Source organism: Patella vulgata, chromosome 2 (assembly GCF_932274485.2).
Source record: "Patella vulgata chromosome 2, xgPatVulg1.2, whole genome shotgun sequence".
Lineage (NCBI taxonomy): Eukaryota > Metazoa > Mollusca > Gastropoda > Patellidae > Patella > Patella vulgata.
Window position 1 is genome coordinate 54,660,844 of NC_065880.2, and position 27,977 is coordinate 54,688,820.

The following is a 27,977-nucleotide window of genomic DNA, read 5'->3' on the forward strand; positions in this document are numbered from 1 at the left end:
TTAATTTTATTTCATTGACATTTATAACTAATAAATTCAAACTTGACAATAGAACTCGAAATCTAATTCATTAAAATAACAATTTATAATCATAGTGTCCATCTCTAATGACAATATTTTAACAAATTTACATACAACAATTCCATTATCAACATTTATCACATACTTTATAATAAAACCAATAACAATATATTTAATACATTATAAAAATAAAAGTAGTCATAGTATTTTATATTTTTTAAAGTGCTAGTTTGTACTTCATGTAAATAATTCTAATTTTGTAACATGATTTCACAACTCTATCTCATATAGGGTTCATTAAAGAATCATTATGGTTTTCAATATGAAAATAAATGTACTATTTTTTTTTTTCATATGGTACTCACAATAAACATATATTCCGCCAATTATTGAAAATTGAATAATAATTTATGTAACTGATATTTTACAACATTTTATTTTATTATGTACATAAACATTTAAATGATAGCGATTTACTCCTTTTAAATTTTAATGGGTGAAATTATTTATCTTACAAAATGTATTTTAAATTACTGGTACAAAAATATTTTATTATAAATATTACAAATTATTGTGACAATTGCTTTTTATATAAATTCAATGAACCAAAAAAAATCAGAGTTATTAATAAATGCCAATATAACAATAAAGATTCAAATTAAACATCAATTCTAAAACAATAGCTTTATTTTTGTAAATTAATTATGTAAATTATGAACACAAACACGACAGATCACAGTTCAACATGAAAAAACATAAAACTCTGTACAAATAATGGTATATAGTATATCTTTAATAATGGCTGTATAAAAATATAAAATATTTTATAATTATATTTCTTGTATATCATCGCTGGATTTGTTATTATACAACAGTATCACTATGGGCAGATTTCCATTTGTTATTTTACATTATGCATCATTATGGATGGATTTGTTATTATAAAACAATACAAGTATTTTTTGTTTACAGAATAAATTGTGAACAAGATATAAAATCCATGAAGTTTAAATAATGGTAATGAAGTTCGGATTACATTTTTGATTTACATATTTCTACTGTGTCAATGGATGTATTTATAATTGTAAGTCAGTAAGTCACTATGGATGGATTTGCAATTAAACATCACTGTGGGCAGTTCTTATAAACACAAAATATAAGTACATGTATGTATGATTGGACTTGTTATAAAATTAACACAGTTTATAAAATGGTGCAACTCTTGGATTGAACTTCATCTTTATGAATGGAACCTTTAGAATGGGAGCGTTTGTGTTTGGATTTTTTCTTGTTTTTGGGGGTCGATTCCTGAGATTTAGTCTGAGCACTTGAACCATTCGATAATGAACTACTGTCTGATTTAAGTATGGATTTGGATGTATTCTCTGGTGATTTACTTTTTGTTTCTAAATCTTGCAATGATCGGAACAAGTTAAGAGGTTCAATATCAGCACCCTGGGCCAGAAGTTGATCTTCTTTCTCCAATAACTGTAATGCTTCAGTTATCAACAACTCTAACATATCATTAGTAAATGGATGCTCCCTGATAATTGTAGCACTAAAATCTAACTGAATCATATTTACTGAAATAAAAAAAGGACAATATTACTATTTGATAATCATAGAATTCTTCAACTTTCTTTGAGCTTAAGTTCGAAATTGTCTTGTTGGATGTTGAAGTGGGTGGTCCCTGTAGCCAATAGTTGGACTTACTTTTACCATTATAATAATTGTCTGAGCTGTATTCTTGTACATGTAGATTATTCTATATTTTGTCAAGCTTTGTTGCTTAGCTTGATATTTGAGAATGCTAGTTAGTCTGTCCTAAGAAAATATTGAAAAGTTCTGGGTTTGTTTGGGTTTTCTTTTAAAATGTATTTTTGTCCGATCATCTACATTTTTTATGTCATTGCTTTTTAATTCAATTTTGGTTATTTCATGATTTGATAGTAACTAATAAAGCACATTTTCAATATTTCATTGAAATGTTTGTGTTGTTCTATAAATAATAATAATGAATAATATATTTACATGCTGGTGGTAATATTACAATAGGATAAAATCCTCCATCTGGTTGATATATAACACGAGCTAACTGTACATCTCTATTAATAGTTAAATAACATATAACTAATTGTTCATCACTAACATCTATAGATGTATCTAGATATAATAAACCCCATCCAACTCTATCACCTTCTTTAACACTTGTATCTACTGAAATAACACATACATATCATATAACAGATAATCTTTATTGAGATATATTTATGATTTAACATGATTTTTTAAATGATAAGTGAAGCTTCTGGACTGATAACAAGATTTATGGAAATCGTAAAAAAAAAAAATCAATACAGGTCATACTTTTACTAAGCTGAGTAAATGTAATGAAATATGGTTTAACGCCCTGCTTTTATGAACCGAACATACTAATGAATATGGGCATGAGGGAATATTTGCCCGGACACGGCACTATGAATACGAACAGCGGCACTACAGCCTACTTGGAATTTTAACTGTTAAGGGTTTTCTAATATGCAACGTGTACACAGGACCTTGGGTTTCCATTCCATCTGAACGACTAGACACTGTTCCTTGCCACACCATCCATCTGCCAAGAGGAAACCACACCAGAAAACCCAGAGGAACCTTCTCAGTCAACACCAAGCTGAGTAACTTATAAATATTTTGCAGTTATGGCCTTTGGATTAATAAGGATATGTAATCAAAGGAAGTTATATCAGCAATCTTCACATATCAATAATTATCTGTTTTAGGTTTTCTTCATAGCAAAACTTTATTTAACTGTTCATTTTGAATAGGACAAAGTTGGCTTAAATTATAAAACTTTGAATACATTACCATTATTAAATCCTGAAAATCGTATTAAATCCTGTTTAAAGTTTGAAACTGATGGTGGATCAAATGGACTGGGTGTAGTTAATCCTATTATAGGTAGAGCTGTACTGGTGGAAGAAGTATGAGGCATGACAATCTCAAAATGGTTAAATTCTGGAAAAAGAACCAAAAATAATGCCTGAAGAAAAATCATTAACACAGTCAAACAATATTAATGATATAGTTTAAATGTCAGTGCATACCGCAACCATGGCAACATTTCTGTTTTACCAGCGGCTGCCAGGCAGGATACGCCCACATTTTCGAGAGATGGATAGAGAACAAGCTAACACGAAAGTGATTTTTCCTACAATCAAGGGCCATAATTCAGGAAATTACAATTCGATATGCACAAATATCGAAAGGAACTGAGATCTTTGTGTTATAAACTTACATTTCAAGTTTCAACAAAATCGGATAAAAATTGTGACCTCTATAGGGTCCACAACCTTGATATACCATATTTTTACGCTATTTGAAAACGAACGGCAGCCATGTTGTCTGTCAATTTTGGGCCGATTTTCACGAAATTCGAACTCAGTCGTCCTTAGGGTGTAACGGTGATAAAATAATAAGTTTTTTTAAATCGGATAAAAAATATGACCTCTATAGGGTCCCCAAGCTAAAAACGTGATTTTTCGTACAATCAGGGGCCATAATTCAGGAAGTTACGGTCCGATATGCGCGAATATCGAGAGGAACCAAGATCATTAGGTTATAAACTTAAATTTCAAGTTTCAACAAAATTGGATAAAAATTGTGACCTCTATAGGGTCCACAACCTTGATATACCATATTTCTACGCTATTTGAGAACGAACGGCAGCCATTTTGCCTGTCAATTTTAGGGCGATTTTCACGAAATTCGAACTCAGCCGTCCTTAGGGTGTAACGGTGATATAATAATACGTTTATTTAAATCGGATAAAAATTATGACCTCTATAGGGTCCACAAGCTAAAAATTTGATTTTTCGTACCCAGGAAGTTACGATCCGATATGCGTGAATATCGAAAGGATCCGAGATCTTTGGGTTATAAACTTACATTTCAAGTTTCAACAAAATCAGATAAAAATTGTGACCTCTATAGGGTCCACAACCTTGATATACCATATTCTTACGATATTTGAGAACGAACGGCGGCCATTTTGTCTGTCAATTTTGGGCCGATTTTCACGAAATTCGAACTCAAACGTCCTTAGGGTGTAACGGTGATATAATAATACTTTTTTTTAAATCGGATAAAAATTATGACCTCTATAGGGTCCACAAGCTAAAAACGCGATTTTTCGTACAATCAGGGGCCATAATTCAGGAAGTTACGGTCCGATATGTGCGAATATCGAGAGGAACCGAGATCATTGGGTTATAAACATACATTTCAAGTTTCAACAAAATTGGATAAAAATTGTGACCTCTAAAAGGGTCCACAACCTTGATATACCATATTTCTACGCTATTTGAGAACGAACGGCAGCCATTTTGCCTGTCAATTTTAGGGCGATTTTCACGAAATTCGAACTCAGCCGTCCTTAGGGTGTAACGGTGATATAATAATACGTTTTTTTAAATCGGATAAAAATTATGACCTCTATAGGGTCCACAAGCTAAAAATTTGATTTTTCGTACCCAGGAAGTTACGATCCGATATGCGTGAATATCGAAAGGATCCGAGATCTTTGGGTTATAAACTTATATTTCAAGTTTCAACAAAATCAGATAAAAATTGTGACCTCTATAGGGTCCACAACCTTGATATACCACATTCTTACGCTATTTGAGAACAAACGGCGGCCATTTTGTCTGTCAATTTTGGGCCGATTTTCACGAAATTCGAACTCAAACGTCCTTAGGGTGTAACGGTGATATAATAATACTGTTTTTTAAATCGGATAAAAATTATGACCTCTATAGGGTCCACAAGCTAAAAAAGCGATTTTTCGTACAATCAGGGACCATAATTCAGGAAGTTACGGTCCGATATGTGCGAATATCGAAAGGAACCAAGATCTTTGGGTTATAAACTTACATTTCAAGTTTCAACAAAATTGGATAAAAATTGTGACCTCTATAGGTCCACAACCTTGATATACCATATTCTTACGCTATTTGAGAACGAACGGCGGCCATTTTGTCTGTCAATTTTTGGGCCGATTTTCATGAAATTCGAACTCGGTCGTCCTTAGGGTGTAACAGTGATACAATAATAGTTTTTTTTAAATCAGATAAAAATTATGACCTTTATAGGGTCCACAAGCTAAAAACGCGATTTTTCGTACAATCAGGGGCCATAATTCAGGAAGTTACGGTCCGATATGCGCGAATATCGAAAGGAACCGAGATCTTTGGGTTATAAATTTACATTTCAAGTTTCAACAAAATCGGATAAAAATTGTGACCTCTATAGGGTCCACAAGCTAAAAATGTGATTTTTCGTACAAACAGGGGCCATAATCCATGAAGTTTCGATCCGATACATGCCAATATCGAAAGCAGCCGAGATCTTTTGGAGATAAACCTATATTTCAAGTTTCGTTAAAACCGGATAAGAATTGTGACCTGTAGAGTGTCCACAAACAAATTGTGGACGGACGGACGGACAGGGGCGACGGCATAATACGTCCACATGAAAATGTGGGCGTAAAAAAATTAACCATATCATGTATGCAAGGGAGTGAATACAGTAAGAAGTTTCAAACAAATGTACATGTTTGCTACAATAATAGTTCAATGAAGGACTAAATAGACATTTTGGTCATAATGCCTCCCCCTAATAAAGGTCACCTGCGTATAAAAATGTCAGTTTCAACAATTCTCTTGGATGACTTTTATATACAAGTTTAACTGTAGTTCAGTGATTAAGTTTAATTACAGTACTTACCTTGATTTAAACTGACAGGTGATTGAATGGCAACAGGAGAAGAATGATGTTTAACATGTATTATATCTTTATTATAATCTATAACAGATCCAGGTGGAAGACACCAATTCTCTAAATTATCCTGTAGTAATAGTACATAACAAATGTGTATGATGTGGGCACAATCAGCCAAACAAAATCAGTTAATCTTCCATCAGGAATGGTAATTATATGAGCGAAATTGATATAATGAGGGTTTTTTTTTTTACTTTTAATGTAGACAACACTTTTAGATTTGATTATGATCTGCCAGTCATGAGTAGAGCAAGGGGAATGATAGTCTGGCATGTTTCAAACCATTAAATTGTCTCAAATCAATTGCAAGGTGTATTGGTCTTGAAAAACAGCATCGACTGTGTTATATGCAGTGTCAAATTCTTACAATTGGTCATGAGAAAAAACATTCTTTACAGTCTGGATTAATATTCACAGAGGAAGAAGCATTGACCACTTCTGCTGTAGTGATTGATACCATGGGTATGAGTTGTGGATGTACAATACAGAAGGGGAGGTAACTACTACTATAATGTATAAACACAGAACTGATCAATCTGAAATAAAATAATTCCAATTGTCTAAATGTATGTATTTCAAAGATCATTAGGACAACAGATATTTGTCTCTGTTACACAATCTGTTTCTTAGAACTATTCCACAGTCTGGGCATGGGGAACTTGAATATATCCAGATGAAACAAAATAATTGTTATTCTGACTATATAACGTCACTGTAAATAATTGGATTTTGATTGTTTCCTCGTATAATTTCATATACTTACAATAGCTGGTTTTGGTGGAGCTGTATTCTGATTCTGCCAGCAGACATCAACAACAACCTTATAACCATTACCACATAATGTAACAGTAGGAAGAAACTGTGAATGATCAGATTCACTGAGGTAACGACATCCAACAGTTCTGTTATTCTTATTAAATACAACAACAGAAGTATTTTTACCAACATATTCTAATCGTACTTCTGCTGTATCACCTGTAATAACAAATATAATTCCCCTATATGAGGTGGGTTTCAACCAGTCTGCAGTCCATGGTCCCATTTCATAAAGCATGCATGAGGACTCAGGGGAAACCCATGAGGTTAAACCAATCGGCCACCCAACCGCCCAAATTGTTACAGATTGTTACAGAGAGAGAGAGAAATGGAGTTTAATGGCCACCCGACACAAATTAGGTCATTTCGGGACTAACATATGGTTCAATTTTATTTCAATAATTCGCTTGCGCGTAGGGGTCTTTAGCAGTGGGAGGAAACCAGAGGACCCAGAGAAAACCCATGAGGTTGGACAGGCGACCCTACTCCTTGTCACATACAACCGGGATATCGAAACCACGCCAGTTGACTCAATGACAGACCTTATGATACAACACACACATGCTAACCATTTGGCGATCCAACCTCCCAATATTGTTACAGAACTCAAATCCATTTGCAATTCTGCAAAGTATAATATAATGATTGTCAATAAACAATAAATAACTTGATTATGACTGACCTGCAAAATATCTTTCTCCAGTAACATAGCTATCATTTCTACCATTAAAATATAATTTACCATCACGTGACAGCCAACCTACAGAATTCTTTACTTTTCCTGGTTGTTTCTTTAGAGGTAAATTATTGTCTGCTATCCCTATACCTATGAATGAATCTTCATCTGAAAAATTAAACAATGTACTCCAATACTACATTCAACTTGTTGAATATCAGGCAACAGGAATCGTAACCACGATTCATGACTGACACACACATCTTTGTCAAGGCAATAAATCTTTGAAATGAAATATAGTGTATTTGCCAATTTCTGTCAATGTAACCATCAAGGTCACTAACTATACACCAACTTTTTAATGTGGTTGTGCGTTGTGTGTATATCATTATGAAACCAAAATGGCTGTTAATTTTCAATCTTTTTCAAATTTGTATGAGTTGCTTAACTTATTCAAAAGGAAGAATACTATTAACTTCAATAGCTATATCCCTTTGTTATGCAGTTTGTTGTTCATATTGCTTTTTAGGGCACTAACTATAGTTATTCCCCTTTGTACATGGTTATGTTGTACATTCTTTAAAATCTGTCCATTGCCACAGGTATTGACAACCCACTACCATAATAATATGATCCTATATGAATTACTGGCATATAAAACAGACATGTAGATTGGTTATCTTTTGACAATATCTATTTTTGACGATCTAATCCACACTAAAATATACTAAGACTGATTAGTTAACATTTAATTAAGAAAAAAAAAAAAAAATCAGTGGTAGATGTTTTCCCGACATGAATTCAATCTGATTAAAAAGTTTATACCTTATAGGTGGTGAATTTTCAATTTATCATTGAACCATTTTTGGGCTAATATTCCTTTTAGATATTCAACTTTTACAATATTGTATTTTACAAAGGACAGACCAACAGAAATGATGATGTGTACTATGGGCTAAAATCTCAGTGTCCTAACAAGCAAAAATATTTTGCAGCATCTTTGATGTAATCTTAGAAATCAATCTAGTCCCGCCAAAATTCTAAAATTTCCAAATCAATGTGCCCCCACCACATCGCTATAGGGCTGAACAACTTCGTTTATATAAATCTGATAACCAAAAACATACCTACTAAATTTGGTAAAAATTCATTTTTTGGTTCTAGAGAAATTATGTGTAGATGTATACACATTTTTACCTTTTGGGTGACTAGATGACAGAATGATTACCCAAAATGAAATTTTCCATGATTTTGTTATAAATTGTAAGATCCACACTGAAAGATTCTAGATCATTCAACTACTTGATTGAAAGATGACAAAGTAATAGCATACGTACTTAAACATTGGACTTCGATGAAAAAATTACTCTGTACTACTGTAAGTGGCTTTAGGAACTGAATAGCATGAATTCCCATCGTATTGGCTGGAAGAGTGAGTCTACACATGTCTTGTTTAACTTCAATATCTATGCTTTCTGATGTTCTGAACATGCTCCTAGTTATATCTATAATAACAAATTTTATAATCAGCAGATAGCAGTGCAGATTAACTTAGGCTTGATAAAAATATATAATAACTTGTTTAAGCAAACTTTCCAATTATAAGCCTATTTGACAATAATAAATATTAAGTCTTTAATAACCAAAAACAAATAATTTAAAGATGTAATGCTTTGTTAAAATACCTCTAGTCATTTGGTCATTACTTAACGCCTTGGTAGCATCTAAAAGATGATTTTCCATATCATTCATTTTAACCATTGGATATGGATTTGATATAACATCTATACTTGCTTTAGAGGCTGTAAAATAATAAAAAAATCCAGCCTAGTATCATAAACAAATGCCAACAGAAAGAGAAGTGGAGGATTGGGAAACTCTTAAGCAACTGGTACTAAATCAATCAGTGGGGGGAGGGGGGGGGGGATTTCAAGTATGAGAACACAATAGTAAAGGTTTTGTTATTATATATTATTATATTATAAGTTATTATCCATTGGTGATGTTGTTGCCAACCAATGTGTGACAAAAACATAGTAACATGTAGACCAGTGTTTTATTTAATTAAATCATTTTCCGCAGACTCTCTATAGGAATTTCATGTTTAATATTTCACCGAAAACTAACCTGTATTTTTTAATATAACAAGTGGATAAAATCCACCTTCAGGCTGTAATATAATCTGTTTATGAGCTATCATTGTGTTAATAGTTACATAACATAGAACAAGCTGTTGACATAACGGATCAAAATCATCTTTCTCTTTTTCACATGGTAGGTAACATATACCCCAACCTAAATGATGTCCAACTTTCAGATAGCCATCTACAAAAATTAGGAGTAAAGCAAACACAAATTATAGCATTGTGAATGGATTACACCCTTTTCAGTCGTGAAATGGACCGGCTGGGGAACTTACTAGTCATGCTATAAATTTTGAAGAATTTAATCATAAATTACAATAAATACAGTTAAATTAATAGATTGTATGCATAAAAATACTTAAAGATACATTATGGGAGATTTTTACAGAATTGGCCATTCTTGCTATAACAGTTCAAAAGTAGATGATGAAAGAAGAATATTTTGAAAATTTCAGTCAAATTACTTTATTTTGAACATAGTTATCATCGTTGTAAATGTGCCTTCACCGTGGCTGATCGTTTGATTGACAGGCGTTAATTCCACCTACATATCTCGATTATCAAGTAAAGTTTTCAATGACAGGCGGAAACGCTCTACAGCGGCCTCGCTAAGTACACTCTATCATTTAGCCTCGATCTAACTGACGTATTCTCATCAGGATGCGCCATATTTGAATTAATTGATAAGTGAAATCCTATTTAAATCCGAGCTGTAGCCGAGCCATCCGTGGGTCTACAGAGTTGATTTTGGGCTTGTTGTTTAAATAAAGATCTAATTTATAATTTCTATAACATCTGAAGCCTAAATTAAGACTTGCAATAATCAGATTTTGCTCTTGCATAATGTATGTTTAATAATACTTAATAATATATATAACAAATTGGGATAATGTTCAAAACTTGGTAACAATATCTTGTAAACCTCAAGGTAAACAGAATACATCAGAAATTGACAAAAGTTTGAAGACAAAGACCAGGATTATACAGGTACTAAAATGATCTAAACTGTGTTTACATTAAATTAGAAATAGTCTGAAAATAGTGCCCAAATAATCCATTTTTTTTCAGTACTTTTACCAGGTGTTATTTATCCATTCCTGTCAAATTAACAATTTAAGAAATAATTATATATATATATATATAATTCACATACCATTTGCATTCCATCTTAAATAGTCTCTTAGTAAATTGTTTGTTGGTGCTGGTTTGATAGGACTACAACTTGAGATCGCTATTGATGGCACTACACCTTTATCAGAACATTCTCGTATAATGACTTCAAAATGACTTAATGCTGTAAATATAATTAATACAATTCATTTGAAACCCAAGACATAGCTTCATACTTACAACATTACTTGTTAAACAAAAGCAGTAATGAGGGCAAATCTGGAATATATGTGTCTATACTTTATATTTTCTCTGCCACTTTAAACAATAGTTTTTGTATTATAACTACCTGGTGAAAGTGGAACTGGGCTTTGTATTGTTACTTCTTCTTCTACTGATTTCATTATAAACATATTTGAAAAGGGGTCATAGGTTACATCTGAGGACGATATCCAATGGTTCATATCAGTCTTTAAATAAAATATCAAATAAAAATACAATGGTAATGTTCGAACACTTTATTTGTAGATAGAAAAAAGCAAAAAGCTATTAGATTGGTTAAATTTTTTGTTAAATTCTGTATGATTTTGAAAGATATAATTATTTGAGTTTTAAAGAACAGATAAAATTTGTTAACCAAATTTCACTTTCAAATAAAGTTATTAAAGAAATGGATAATGAAAAAACCATAACAATTTTGACCTGAAATTTGCTTTGGACAATCCGATAGTTATTTATTATTGAAAAGAGATCTTACCATATCAAAAACAGGCACATCACTGACTGCATCAGGCCACATCAGACCTAAATCTACAGGGCCATTTTCCAGAGATATTGTTGGTAGCAGATTATTGGGATCACTTTCAAATAAAAACCTAAAAAAAGAATATAATGTAATATTGACTTGCTTCAATTAATTATCACAATGCATTCAGTGATTTATTTAATTTGTACTACAATAAAACTAACAAGTCACACTTACCGTGTTGCAACCGGTCTTCCATTTTTAGAAAACACCACAGTACATTTTGAGCTACCAAAATGTGTCACTTGAACACCAAATATATCTCCTAAAAATAAATCAATATATTATTAACTATTTTTAAACTTGAATACCACCTTATAAAAAAACCTATCATAAAACGTATTTAACTACTGTACAGTTTAATCTGTTTAACTACTGTCAAAATTTTCAGGCCTTTCATTACTTGGCACAAATTAAATAGTTCTGAATTGGGCTGTTTTCTACAATAAAGTATTTGCAAATCTATAACCAGACAGAAGAATTCTTTCTTATCACAAATATAAATTTTTGGTAATAATAATGAAGCTACATCAATGTACAGAATAATCACAGAAAAAAAGGATTCTAGGTGCCACACCATTAGAGTCCTTCATTAGAATATTTATTAGAATATTCCACATGTTTTTTATACCCCAGAAAAAATAACTGTACCAGTACATATATTGTGTTCCAGAAATAGTACATTATGTTTCATTGATGTAATTCAATCACCATTCTAGAGATCTGTAAGGATTTGAAAAATGTCTGGTTAAAAAAATCTATAAAACCTACCTATACCAAAACCTTCTCCCTTTGTATTTGCTATTTCTCTGTGTGATGTATAACATCTTCCACTATCACTGTGATAACCAACTGTGTTATTCCAGTTACCTGGATGAGTACCTTCCAAAATGTCAGGTCCAGCAATACCAAGAGTTATTTTGCTATTGATTGCTGAAATATGTACACCCATCTTTAAGCCCATGTATACATGGAATTGGTTTTAGTACTATTTACAAGATAATGACATTCAGAAAACTTTTAATTACTGGTAGGTTAAGATAAACTACGGTATCCTGTTGGATAATTAATGTGTTATTTCGAACTGGTAAGATTAAAACCAGTAAATTTTCAATTTGGCAGAATATGTCACTGTTAGTCTATTTCCTAATTTCAGGGGCAATAAAAACCTGTCAGAATCGGAATTTCAGTATTTCAACTGGTTTTTAAAAAACTCCAGTAAGTTTATATAAGAAATATCTCGCACTCTGGCCTCTAGAGTAATTACCAGGTTTTGAGGAAAAAGGGTAATAAATCTGCAAACAATTGATTTTGGACACATGAGCAGGGGCGGATTGGGACCCGGAAACCGCCTCGGGCTCCCGTGTCGGGGCGGCCCCTTTTACTAACCGCGGAGCCCGGATGGGGGGGGGGGGGGTCCAGGTGCTCTTCCTCGGGAAAATTTTGAAAAATGAACCCCAAATATGCGATTTGGTGATTATAATCTCTGTCAAATAATATATCTCATAAATCGATTAATTTAACCCAAAACCCCGAACTGCCTGTAATTTACAACCACAAACAGGGTGCAGGTGACTTAATAATTAGTAAATTTGCGGGCGACAGTGTCGGGTGAATCCCATGAAATTTTCGGATGAAATTCGGATTCCCCATTGCAGGATTCCGAATTCCGGCCCACACCCAGCACATCCGGCCCAGAAAGTCTATAATACCAGCCCATTCCAGACTCCAGTGATGGCGTGGCGGCCCGTTAAAGCCACCGACCATATACAACATGATCATCATCGCTCCATGGCCGGTCCAATACCCCCCCCCCCCCCCATATAATGTTCAGCAGAAAAAGGTTTTTTTAGACGAATTTGACAAAATTATTTTTTTCATTTTTTGTCCGACCGGCCCAGAAAGTCTATTATACCAGCCCATTCCAGACTCCAGTTAAAGCCACCGACCATATACAACATGATCATCATCGCTCCATGGCCGGTCCAATAACCCCCTTCCCATATAATGTTCAGCATAAAAAGGTTTTTTAGACGAATTGGACAAAATTATTTTTTTCATTTTTTGTCCGACCGGCCCTTCGGGCGATCGCCCAATGGCCCAATCCGCCCCTGCACATGAGGGTTCACCTCTTCAGCTACTCAAACTAATCCAGCAAGAAGTTTTTTCAAATTTCAAAATCTTTTACTTTAAGGCTATAACAAGAGCAACAACTTTGCTACTGGTTGATATTGTCACCAAGGTCTGGCAAAACCTTATAATTACCTTTAATTATATACACGATTTAATTCAAATCTTGATTGGTTTAATTAATTATTTGGCTACCATACTAATTTGATTGTAAATCTATGTTTTATTGTGTATATATTCCCTATGATTTATGATGTAACATAGGCATTATATTGCCATGGCCTTAGTCATATAGGGTAGGGTATTTCAATATTAAGATTTTGACTTATTTATTACTTATGTATTTGTCATATGATGTTGGCAGCATGGCCTTAATCATATTCAAGGTAGCACAAAAGTTGAAGGATTTAATTAATTATTTTGTTACATCATTTTAGTTGAATATATTATTATGACTTATTGTAAACAGGCATATTTTTTCTTTTATATTATATAGATCATGTTAATGTTGGCTGTATGGCCTTAATCAGGCATATGGCAGTATCCCAGATCTAGATGACATGGACGCCATCTTTTCCGGTGGGAACCATGTCACCACGGTCTGTCAAGACCTTATAATTACAATTCTATGGTTCAATTAATTAGGGGTTACCATAAAATTGATATGACATCTTAGAGCATAGTCCTCTTAAGTAGTGGTCTAATAAGAATGAGACTTAAAGTAGCGAAGTCTCTAACTCAATATCACCCGAAGTCTTACACGTTGAAAACACAAATTATTTGTCAATTCAAATCAACATTGATGTTGTTATCTTACCGGGAAAAGGTGGGCTTCTGATATCCAATATTTGAGACAAAATAAACATTTTACCATTGGTACACGAATCGTGTACCATAGTAGTACGTTTCAGCGTCATTTGTAACAAGTGACCAGAAAGAACAAGGCTAGACATATTCTACAACTCATGTCAAACGGCGACGCCATAACTTATCTGGAGAGCATGCGCAATAGACTGGAATAACCAGATGCTAGAAATTTCTATTCGGTTAATTGAGACTCATGCCGTATTTCGCTGGACATAACTGATTTGAAATTAGAGTAAAAACGGAAACAATTGAATGTAAATCAGTTCATATACAATCAGATTACATTATTATATGCGTTGCGACCCATTTGGCTCAATTTCTAGGCCCCAAATGTTAGCGATTTAGCTCCTTTAATATAGTGTGTTTCAATCAAAATTGTAATATTTTAATCTATGTACAGCTTCAGATTTATAAACCCATTTCCTATGTCTATAATCTTCTTTGTATTTTTTGTTGTGTTTATGTAATTATCATCCGGAGTTTATGGACCTACTAGTCCAACCTTCCACGATAGGTTGTATGTTCAATCTAGTTGGGGGTGTAAGATTGAACATACAATAATTCAACAACTCACTTCTTCTTCGTATAACCTTATATTCGGTAACAATACTTAAACAATAATAAAATATATATATATAGTAGAATAGTTAATTAAAGCTGCTCTTTGGTAATACATAATTGAAATTAAAGATGGCAAAATAAAACTACATTTTTATGCCAATGTTTTCACCGCGATAGAAGCTCTTCTGGCATTTATTAAACAATAGTCTATGACGTCACAATGTCATAGTTACATTATTATACAGGCAAGGGTAGTTTTTTCTTAGCCTACAGACTACAAATATTCAATCCCACCACAGTCTAAATTTTATTTAATTTAATTAAATTATTCTCTTATTTAGATTTAAGTTTCAGGTGGTACTTCTCAATAAAGTAGCTTTCTTTTGCCTCCAAGAGATCGTTGTTTTTGCTATTAATTCTATATAAAGGAAAAACACTAAATTTGCCCCCACCACATACTTCAAGATGCTCACTTAGCGGGATCATCCTGTATTTTGGTTGAAGTATGTGCTGTCGATGGAGGTTCATTCTCAACCTGAACATCATTTGGGTCTTTCCTATATATACCTTCCCTTGCATCCCGGACACGCACATAGTTCGATTGGCAATTCCTTGCCTGTTTGATATAAAATGCATTATCATCATTAATTTTTATGGATGATCCCTCAATGATAATGTCACAGGTTTTACACTTTGAATTACCACATTTTGAAACTACTGGAATTGAAGCAACTGAATCATATTTAGATGTTATAATCCTAGCTAGATTGGAAGGTTGCTTTAGACTGTTGATTATATTTGTTTTTCTCAATATTTTATCCATTGTTTGGCTATTTTTAAGGATATGGATGTAATTTTCAATGATAGATTTCCCATTTTCCTGGGATGGATTGAATGTAGTAACTAAAGCAACGTTCCTTTTATCAGAGTTTATAGGAACTTTAGGTTGTCATAACAGGCTTTGGCCCAGACTCAATGCTCTTTGGTTAGCATCGTCTATTAATTTACCTGGATATTTTTGTTTTAATAAGAAACCTTTTAGTTCCTGTAGTCTCTGAACTTTGACATCTTGATTGGACACAATTGTACAAATTCGTCTGGCTAAGTTATATGGGATGTTTCGTTTCATATGAGGTGGGTGACAAGAATTAAAATTTAGATATTGATGTGTATCGTTTTTTTTGTAATACACATCAGTTTCAATAGAGCCGTTCGCGTGTAGCTTAACTGTCACATCCAGAAAATTTAATGTGGATTGACTGAATACTGTCATCTAAACTATTTAACATTTTATAAAGCTCTGAGATGATTTCTTGAGATACTCTGAGTATCACAGAACAATCATCTAAGAACCGTTTCAATGAAGTCTTAATCAAATCACCAAATTCATTGCCAAACGTTGTTGTCACCCTCTCATACCATATTTCCTCAAGATAACCTAAAGTTAAAGTAGCATAGGTATAATAGGGCCAACTTTCGTACCCATAGCGACTCCCTTGATTAGTGTATAGTATAGGCCATTAAAGAAAAATAGGTTATTTGATATCACAAGATCTAGTGCACCCAGGATAAATGAATTTGAAAACCAGTCTGGTATGAGGTCTGCGTGGTTGTTTAGCCAATATTTGACAGCTTTTAGTCCCAGATCTTTGCGTATATTGTTATATAAATTAAATTAAATTAAGGAAAATATATCCTTGCCTGGATAATAATGTAACTATGACATTGTGACATCATAGACTATTGTTAATTGAATTATTGTTTAATAAATGCCTGAAACGTTAGTATAAAAATGTAGTTTTATTTTGCCATCTTTAATTTCAATTATATATATATATATATATATAAATATATATATACACACACACATACAATAATGACCCATAGGCTAGGTAACTTAATAAGGAACAGCATCTAAAAAATAACTTATCGGAGACCTGCCCTTCAGTATGTTCTGCTGCCTGTCCGTGGTCAACTACCGCCTTCTTCTCAATATCCAATTTTCAGGACTTTTATACCTTTAGCTTTGTTTCTTAAGTAACTCTAACTTTATAATTCTTAATACATTAATGTCTACTGGATTAACTGAACAATAGATAATAATTTATGAAACAATGTCTCTCTAATATAATTACAGAGTTGACTTTGATAAGGCTTCTGGCTAATCTGTAATGGCTGTAGGCCCTCCTTGCAAAAAGTTTTGCCCCACCTGTGACCAGCGGCTGCCAGGCAGGATACGCCCACATTTTCAAGAGATGGATAGAGAACAAGCTCAAGGGCCATAATTCATGAAGTTACAATTCGATATGCGCAAATATCGAAAAGAACCAAGATCTTTGGGTTATAAACATGCATTTCAAGTTTCATCAAAATCGGATTAAAATTGTGACCTCTACAGGGTCCACAACCTTGATATACCATATTTTTACACCTTCCGCGTACAAGCGGCAGCCATTTTGTCCGGCAGTTTTGGTTTGATTTTCAGGAAATTTGAACTCAACCTTTATTATGGTGTTACGGTGATATATTCAAACGATTTTTAAAATCAGATAATAACTGTGACCATCAGGGGGACCACAATCTAAAACCAGCAGCTGTCAGGCAGGTTACGCCTACATTTTCAATAGATGGATAAAGAACAAGCTAAAAAGAAAGTGATTTTTCCTAAAATCAAGGGCCATAATTCATGAAGTTACAATTCGATATGCGCAAATATCAAAAGAAACCAAGATCTTTGGGTTATAAACATGCATTTTAACTTTCATCAAAATCGGATTAAAATTGTGACCTCTACAGTGTCCACAAGCTTGATATACCATATTTTTACACCATTCGCGTACCAGCGGCGGCCATTTTGTCCGGCAGTTATGGTTTCATTTTCAGGAAATTTGAACTCAACCTTTATTACAGTGTAACAGTGATATAATCAAACATTTTTTTAAATTGGATAATAATTGTGACCTCTAGAGGAACCACAAGCTAAAAAAGGCGATTTTTCGTACAATCAGGGTTCATAATTCAGGAAGTTATGATCTGATATGCGCAAATATCGAAAGGAACCAAGATCTTTGGGTTATAAACATGCACTTCAAGTTTCATCAAAATCAGATTAAAATTGTGACCTCTACAAGGTCGACAACCTTGATACACCATATTTTTATACTATTCGCTTACGAGCGGCGACCATTTTGTCCGGCAGTTTTGGTCCAATTTTCACGAAATTCGAAATCAACCTTCATTATGGCGTTACGGTGATATATTCAAACGATTTTTAAAATCAGATAATAACTGTGACCTTCAGAGGTACCACAAACTAAAAAAGGCGATTTTTCGTATAATCAGGGGCCGTAATTCAGGAAGTTACGATCCAATATGCGACAATATTGAAAGGAACCAAGATCTTTGGGTTATAAACAAGCATTTCATTAATAGAACACAATTTTTATGGGAAACAATCACTGGTTTATTCTAAAAGCACGACGTTTCGACAAGTATCCTCTTATCGTTATCAAGCACAATGACATTTCATGATGATGATGGGTTAGTTGTATTTTACGTCCGCTTCCACCGAGGTGATATCGCAGACAAGATTATGACATTTCATAGTAGTAGTAGTTCTTGGTGTTTAACGTCTGCTTCCACATAAGTGATATCGCAGACATGACATTTCATAAACTTCAGATGAATATATAAGAGTGGACATGGTGAAACCATATAATAAGATAAAATAACAATAACAATAAAGATAAAGGATTAAACAAATTAGACATAAGATAAGTAGGGTAGTTAATTAGACAATAAACAACAAATGGAAAACATTTAGCTAATTATGAAGACCATCAAAGGGAGCCGTTGGATGCTGTTATGTTGTTTCAATGAGGTAATAGGGATGAAACCATTTACTAAGATATGGATAACACTTATAATAAATTAATGTAGGCATTGCATAGTCCATTAACAGAAGGCTAAATAAACAGGATAGGTGATAATATGTATGGTAGATGAGCAAGTGGTTATGACAATGAAAAAATTAAGAGTGTGAAAGCTCAAAAAAGAAATGACAAATGAAGTTAATAGCCTAATAAGTTAAACAATCCATAAAAAAGCCATAGGTTGGAAACATATTGTAATAAATGGGGTGATAAAGGGGGGGGGACCATTTTACTTACTATTACATACATACTAATAGTATGTGAACGCTCAAAAAGAAATGACAAATGAAGTTAATAGCCTAATAAATTAAACAGTCCAGAAAAAAGGCCATAGGTTGGAAACATATTGTAATAAATGGGGTGATAAAGGGGGGGGGGGGGCCATTTAACTTACTAATACATACATACTAATAGTAAGAAAGCAAGTACACACTGCCAATTCTCTCAGACTAACTAAACAGTTAAAGTTTGTGATTAATGGGTTGTAACTTAAGTTGAATTGTTCATTTTGATGACCTGATCGTATGCCCTTGAAATATGCAGCCCCGCGTCCCTGTTTAGTTGGGGTGAATAGCGCCTAATGTTAATCGCTTCTAGGATTTTCCTTGTTTTTCTATTCAGTTGGTTGGTTGTTAATATCTGCACCCCATTCCAATCGACTTTGTGCTGCGGGTGGTTCTGTAAGTGCTCCGCTACGGCCGAGTTGTTGGTGGCAGTTTTGGACCGGTGTTCTGATATTCGCTTATCAAGTGGATGTTTAGTTTCGCCAATATATGAAGAATCACACGAACAATTCACTTTGTATACAACTCCTTTAGGCTGAACAGGTAGGGTTGGTTTTTGTTTGCCATTAGCTTTAAGTATCTGTTTCAAGGTTGTGGGAACAGAGAAAGTAGTGTCGATGTTGTACTTCTTAAGTAAATTACTCACTTGATATGTTAGGTTGCCGTGAAATGGCAAGGTTACTCTAATCATCTCTTTTGGTGTTTTTTGTTGACTTCTGTTGATGTTTTTGGATATTTCATTAATTTGCTTATTGACTAGTGATGGAGGGTAATGGTTCAAGTTGCAAAATACATGGCGTAGATGTTCCAATTCTCCCTGCAGGTATTCAGGTTCACAAATGCTAATGGCTCTTCGTGCTAGGGTGGATATCAGAGCTTTTTTGATGTAGTGGGGGTGGCTTGAGTTGAAATTAATGTACTGATCAGTGTGAGTTGGTTTTCGATATATTTTGGTTTTTAATTGATTATTTACCTTAACAACTTGTACATCTAAAAATGGTAGAGTGTCATCTATCTCGGTCTCAATGGTGAATTTGATACTGGGGTGCTGTTTATTGAGGTGATCTAAAAGAGACATTGGTTCATCATTTTCATCCAGAACCACAAAAGTATCATCAACCTTGCGCAGCCATGTAATAGGAGTAACGGGTGAGGTACTAAGGGCACGTTCTTCAAATTGAGTCATAAAAATTTCAGAAATTAAAGTTTATGAAATGTCATTGTGCTTGATAACGATAAGAGGATACTTGTCGAAACGTCGTGCTTTTAGAATAAACCAGTGATTGTTTCCCATAAAAATTGTGTTCTATTAATGTGTTTTCCAATCGCTAAATGCCACTTAAAGATTAAGCATTTCATGTTTCATCAAAATCGAATTAAAATTGTGACCTCTACAGGGTCCACAACCTTGATATACCATATTTTTACACTATTCGCGTACAAGCGACGGCCATTTTGTCCGGCAATTTTGGTCATATTTTCACAAAATTCGAACTCAACCTTCCTTACAGTGTAACGGTGATATAATCAAACGTTTTTTTTAAATCGGACAATAATTGTGACCTTCAGAGGGACCACAAGCTAAACCAGCGGCTACCAGGCAGAATACGCCCACATTTTCGAGAGATGGATAGAGAACAAGCTAAAAAGAAAGTGATTTTTCCTACCATCAAGGGCCATAATTCAGGAAATTACAATTCGATATGCGCAAATATCGAAATATCAAAAGGAACCGAAATCTTTGGGTTATAAACTTACATTTCAAGTTTCAACAAAATCGGATAAAAATTGTGACCTCTATAGGGTCCACAAGCCAAAAAACGTGATTTTTCGTACAAACAAGGGCCAAAATCCATGAAGTTTCGATCTGATACATGCCAATATCGAAAGCAGCCGAGATCTTTTTTTTGGAGAAACACCTATATTTCATTAATTTCAAGTTTCGTTAAAATCGGATAAGAATTGTGACCTGTAGAGTAAGGCTGTGCAAAAATATCGATATAATCGATAATCGGTAGAAGTTATTTAGCGATACGATAATGGATATTGAAATTCAAATATCGATTATCGGTATATTTACCTTCTGACGGCAAGTTACGGTTACTTTCACATGACTGAACTTGCCGTAGTCAGGCATTAGCAGACGAATGAATGAATACACAACGTCAACACAACAACTATTTTTACCCCTTTGCTTACAAACTGGCACATTTTAATATATATATTATTGTAAAAAGCTAAACTTTAAGATTAAATACATTATTTTAATATTTTCGTTGTTTTTGTTGTTATTTCTAGTTGAAACTAAAATAGGTCACGCACTTTCATGACTTTGTGAACAATGACAATCGCATGTAGAATTATCTCCCCTTCTTTGTTCTTGATTGATTTGTAGAGAAATCGTCTGCTTTCACGATAAAACTAATTGTATTATTAATGATCAACTCCGCTTTTATTACTAAATCATGTCAGATACAGCCCATACAAAACACGTTTTTGACTTCCAGGGAAAATATCTATATCTCTCGTAATTTCGAGGAAGAATTCTACTTTGGTTTTCATCTAAATTAACCAATCATAAAAATTCTACTTTGAAAGCCCGTAATTATTTTTTTATTGTCCAATCAATAGACGCCTTCTATTTTATTCTATTATTAGTAACACTGTGTGATCGCCAGTCACCAATCGGCAAACCTCAACAGATTCCAGTACCCTACATCTAATCTCGGCTGTATAACAAAGTCCGCCATTAGAACTACTTTCAAGTTCCCGGATTACAATGGCGTTGTCCATGACGACCAATGACGTGATTGATGACGACGTATTTGAAGAATGTTTTATCTTACAAAATTTTCAAAGTTTGAAGCTGTTTTTCTTTCAAGTTTATCCGATTTTCTTTAGACAAGGACAAATTTGCACTGAAAATTCTACACACTCTTCGAACGACGCATTTTTGAGAACTTCTTTCTAAACGCGTGCAAGTTTCCCTTATAAGTAAACCGGTGCCGCATCGCAAATGTATAGGCTTAGGTACATATCACTTACTGTCACACAGCCGAGGCTAGATGTAGAGTACCGGAATCTGCCGAGGTTTGCCGAGTGCGCCAGTAACTTGCAAAGAGAAACCATGTTTTGTCTTTGTATTTATCGGAGATATTGAAATAAAAAAAGGTTCAAATGAATCAGGAATAAAACTTAGAATAATACTCAAGTTCATGCATTTCAAGTTTCATCAAAATCGAATTAAAATTGTGACCTCTACAGGGTCCACAACCATGATATATCATATTTTTACACTATTCGCGTACAAATGGCGGCCATTTTGTCCAGCAATATTGGTCCGATTTTAACGAAATTGGAACTCATCCTTCCTTACTGTGTAACGGTGATATAATCAAACGTTTTTTTAAATCGGATAATAATTGTGACCTCCAGTGGGACCAGAAGCTAAAAAAAAAGGCAATTTTTCGGAGAATCAGGGGCCATAATTCAGGAAGTTACGTTCCGATGGGCACAAATCTCGAGAGGAACAAAGATCTTTGGGTTATAAACATGCATGTTAAGTTTCATCAAAATCGGATAAAAATTGTGACCTCTAAAGGGTCCACAACCTTGATATACCATATTTTTACGCTATTTGAGAATGAACGGCGGCCATTTTGTCTGTCAGTTTTGGGCCGATTTTCATGAAATTCTAACTCAGTCGTCCTTAGGGTGTAACGGTGATATAATTATACGGTTTTTTAAATCGCATAAAAATTATGACCTCTATAGGGTCCACAAGCTAAAAACGCGATTTTTCGTACAATCAGGGGCCATAATTCAGGAAGTTACTGTCTGATATGCGCGAATATTGAAAAGAACCAAGATCTTTGGGTTATAAACTTATATTTCAAGTTTCAACAAAATCAGATAACCAGCGGCTGCCAGGCAGGATACGCCCACATTTTCGAGAGATGGAGAGAGAACAAGCTAACAAGAAAGTGATTTTTCCTACTATCAAGGGCCATAATTCAGGAAATTACAATGCGCAAATATCAAAAGGAACTGAGATCTTTGTGTTATAAACTTACATTTCAAGTTTCAACAAAATCGGATAAAAATTGTGACCTCTATAGGGTCCACAACCTTGATATACCATATTTTTACTCTATTTGAGAACGAACGGCAGCCATTTTGTCTGTCATTTTTGGTCCGATTTTCACGAAATTCGAACTCAGTTGTCCTTGGGGTGTAACGGTGATATAATAATACTGTCTTTTAAATCGGATAAAAATTATGACCTCTATAGGGTCCACAAGCTAAAAACGCGATTTTTCGTACAATCAGGGGCCATAATTCAGGAAGTTACGGTCCGATATGCGCGAATATCGAAAGGAACCGAGATCTTTCGGTTATAAACTTATATTTCAAGTTTCAACAAAATCGGATAAAAATTGTGACCTCTATAGGGTCCACAACCTTGATATACCATATTTTTACGCTATTTGAGAACGAAGGGCGGCCATTTTGTCTGTCATTTTTGGTCCGATTTTCACGAAATTCGAACTCAGTTGTCCTTGGGGTGTAACGGTGATATAATAATACTGTTTTTTAAATCGGATAAAAATTATGACCTCTATAGGGTCCACAAGCTAAAAACGCGATTTTTGGTACAATCACGGGCCATAATTCAGGAAGTTACGGTCCGATATGCGCGAATATCGAAAGGAACCGAGATCTTTGGGTTATAAACTTATATTTCAAGTTTCAACAAAATCGGATAAAAATTGTGACCTCTATAGGGTCCACAACCTTGATATACCATATTTTTACACTATTTGAGAACGAACGGTGTCCATTTTGTCTGTCAATTTTGGGCCGATTTTCACGAAATTCGAACTCAGCCATCCTTAGGGTGTAACGGTGATATAATTAAACGTTTTTTAAATCAGATAAAAATTATGACCTCTATAGGGTCCACAAGCTAAAAACGTGATTTTTCGTACACTCAGGGGCCATAATTCAGGAAGTTACGGTCCGATATGCGCTAATATTGAAAGGAACCGAGATCTTTGGGTTATAAACTTACATTTCAAGTTTAAAAAAAATCAGATAAAAATTGTGACCTCTATAGGGTCCACAAGCTAAAAACGTGGCTTTTCGTACAATCAGGGGCCATAATCCATGAATTTTCGATCCGATACATGCTAATATCAAAAGCAGCCAAGATCTTTTTGGGATAAACCTATATTTCAAGTTTCTTCAAAATCGGATCGAAAGCAGCCAAGATCTTTTGGGGATAAACCTATATTTCAAGTTTCGTCAAAATCGGACAAGAATTGTGACCTGTAGAGAGTCCACAAACAAATTGTGGACGGACGGACAGGGGCGACGACAATATACGTCAACATGAAAATGTGGGCGTATAAAAAAAATTGTGGACCATAAAAAAAATAGATATATACTTCCCGTCAATTTTACAGCACCCCCAAGAACACTTCCTGCCCCCCTCATTGCTCTGAGCTAGTTACGGCCCTGAATGGCTGGAACCTCAAATATGCTCTAATTCTACCTGGTCATATATGGTCACCTTCCCGCTAGAGCCGACCTCAGCTCTAAATTAAAAGACATCTGCTATTTGTGTAATCATATGAAATACCAGTAATGTTCTTGGTATAAGAGGTAAATTCTCAATACATGTACATCAATATAACTATTTTCATCAAATTCATAAAGTTTAACTTCAACTGATTAGATATATAGATAAGCTTAATGTCCTAATATTGATTTAGCTTACTGTACATTGAAATAATTATCAAATAAGACAATGTACCCTACATACTAGTAAATCCCAAATTACTAATAAATCCATATAATTTGAGAGGTTTTGCAACTTTACATTTACATTTACACTAAGGCAGTTAAACGTCATCAGTTTTTTGGACGTATGACGGCAAGCGCATGTCATAAAAGTGTGTCCAACAGATAGGAGCCCCCATAACGCTAAGTTCACAACACTTAGCTTAACCTTGTTTAATTTCTATAATCCAGTCCATAATTTTTCTCTGAATCGTGGTTTTCACAAACTAAATCCACACAGAAGACCTTCTCCTTCATGTAGAGAAAATAAGAAGAGACTGAGACAAAACATGTGCATACTTTACTAACCTCATCCTTAACAATCTATCTGTGTTAAAGACCTATCGAGATTGTGGACCAAGTTTGTGTCGCTACCTACTAAGTGTAACTGTAAGTGTGAATTTAGCGAAACGAAATAATTTACAGTTTCCATTTACACATCTAAATGTAAGTGTAACTGTTAATTTGCGAAACCCCTCTATTATAAGACTATACATTACATATAGTCTAAACAAAGGGCATTCTATTCAAAGTATAAATCTGATCAAAAAAGTTGTTAACCATCCATAAAAAAACAAGCCAACCTAGTGAGGCTAATGTCCTCCGCCGTAATACCAAAATAAATAGATGACACATATTAATTAATCGCACATTTATTTTTTTCAAAAGTATCAAGCAATCAAACTGATTATTAACTATACACTAGGTTTCATCACTCTCTTCAGATATAATCAAAGTTATCTTGTCCCAAAGCATCGACCAATAAAATTGCTTAGCTCTGTTTAGCTTTAGCTGGAAATGTTAATCATTGAACTCAGTCAAGACATTCATCTAAGGAACATCAACATCAAGTTTAAATATTCTATCTCAATTAAAAGCAGAGTTGTTTTGTTCCAAAGTCTGGACTAATCAAATTGCTTATCGATCCTTAGCCTAAGCAGAAAGAATGGAAATTAGACTTTTCAATATTTGATAAAATTGTTAAAATATTTGGTATGCCAGATATAGATTTATTTTCAACAAGAGTTAATACACAGCTTCCGATATTTGCAAGTTGGAGAGCTGATCCAGACTTAGCTTTCATTAATGCATTTTCTTTTAGTTGGTCACATTATTATTGTTATGCATTTCCACCTTTCAGTTTGGTTGAAAGAGTTCTCCAGAAGATAAGGAAAGACATGAGGGAGTGCGTAATAATTGTTCCATTATGGCCAACGCAGTGCTGGTTTTCACAATTTCTAGAAATGATAGTGAGTGTACCTCTAATTCTGCCAAAATGGCGACATCTGTTGACAATTCCAGGAACCAATCAGACAATCAGAACACACCCGTTAAGTCAAAAACTTGTTCTGATAGCGTGTCATTTATCAACGAATCCATTAAAAAGCTTGAAATTTCGGAGAGATCTACCACAATCATCATGGAGTCTTGTGAATGTTGTCATTGATTTTCTGACAAAATTATTTGATGATGGAGCTGGATATAGTGCTATAAATACAGCTCGGTCATCTTTAAGTGCTATAGGTTTAATTTTTGATGGATTTTTAGCTGGAAAACATCCTTTGGTCATCAGGTTTCTCAAAGGTGTGTTTAATTTGAGACCAAGTGTGTCCCGGAGTGAACGTATTTGGGATGTAAATATTGTTTTACAGTATTTAAAGAAACTATCACCAGTTCATTCAATTTCTTTTAAAAATTTAACGTTAAAATTAGCTATGTTAATTGCTTTAGTTACTGCTGGTAGATCTCAAACACTTCATTTGCTTTCTATTGATAATATTCATAAAGATACAGACAAGTACATACTAAGCATAAATGGGTTTTTAAAACAATCGCGACCAGGGTCAACTAATCAAGAAGTGGAACTACATGCTTATTCACCAGATAGAACATTATGTGTAGTGACATGTTTGAAAGAATACTTACTACGTACATTAGACATTAGAAAGGAGACTCAGTTTTTGTTTATATGTTATGTAAAGCCCCATAATCGTATTTCAAGGGAGACAATTAGTAGGTGGATAAAATGTGTAATGCAATTGGCTGGTATTGATATATCAAAGGCAAAAGAAAATAGAGTTTCTATTTCACATAATTTGCAAATTGCAGGGTGGTCTAGTTCAGGCACTTTTTCGAAGTATTATGATAAAAATGTAAATAAACCTGTTGCTGAGAGTTATCAGAAAGCAGTATTAATTTGTGATCTGCAATCTTCAGATGACTGAATGAGTTGTCGTATTTTTGTATTGTAATTAAAGTTTAAATCACATGCTTAATCAACAAAAGTAGTTGTTTTTTCTTAGAAGATTGTGCACTTGAGCTTTAAAGTCTCATATGGTTCCTTTTAGTGTAGTAACGTAATAAAATTTAAAAAATAAACGAACCTTACCTAGGTTAAGGTGAAGTTTAACACAAAAGGGATCAGATGCCCACCACAAATATAAAGGAGATACTTTATTACCCAACCCTGGAACTTGCTGTCGAGTATATCTAATTATGTGCATCTATAAGTTATTAAATTAACGAGTGCAAAATCTTTCTTTAAAGACTGAAGAACACATACGTGCGCACATTTCATCTGATCCCTTTTGTGTTAAGTGACTCATAAAATTATAAACAAACTTCACCTTAACCAAGGTAAGGTTCGTTTATTTTTTAAATTATAGGCTTCATAAAGGTGCCACCTAGTACTTACCTAGTGATCTTATCTGTGCACAAAAATAAGGATGATCATAACTTAAAGGCTTTAGATACTGTAAAAAGTTACATGTTTCAGACAAATTCTTTAAGATAACACTGCTGATTTGACCAGAATGTGGTACAGAATCATCAAAAACAATATCTCCAGCACATCGATATAATGTCATCCCTGTTTATTAAACGTATTTGGTGATGAAACTATAAGCATATTTCAAACCTAAATTGCCTGAAAAAACAATAGTTATACAAAATAGC

The 27,977-nt window shown here is 33.9% G+C and overlaps 1 protein-coding gene across 2 annotated transcripts; it reads right to left on the reverse strand.

Annotated features, from left to right (window-relative positions):
• Positions 1-27,967, reverse strand: LOC126809857 (uncharacterized). Of its 2 annotated transcripts, none has more exons than XM_056098620.1 (15): positions 27,718-27,967; positions 12,179-12,340; positions 11,585-11,672; positions 11,360-11,477; positions 10,952-11,072; positions 10,646-10,786; positions 9,476-9,673; positions 9,034-9,150; positions 8,686-8,853; positions 7,355-7,516; positions 6,620-6,831; positions 5,803-5,923; positions 2,887-3,036; positions 2,053-2,235; positions 1-1,604 (listed from the first exon to the last, which is right to left on the reverse strand). In XM_056098620.1, the coding sequence occupies exons 1-15, from the start codon at positions 27,887-27,889 to the stop codon at positions 1,225-1,227; spliced, it is 2,493 nt and encodes an 830-aa protein (XP_055954595.1). In that variant the 5' UTR covers positions 27,890-27,967; the 3' UTR covers positions 1-1,224. The 2 variants fall into 2 exon arrangements, with proteins under 2 accessions (XP_055954595.1, XP_050390636.2); XM_050534679.2 differs by having other exon boundaries at positions 2,053-2,238.
• Positions 27,968-27,977: the final 10 nt, after the last annotated feature.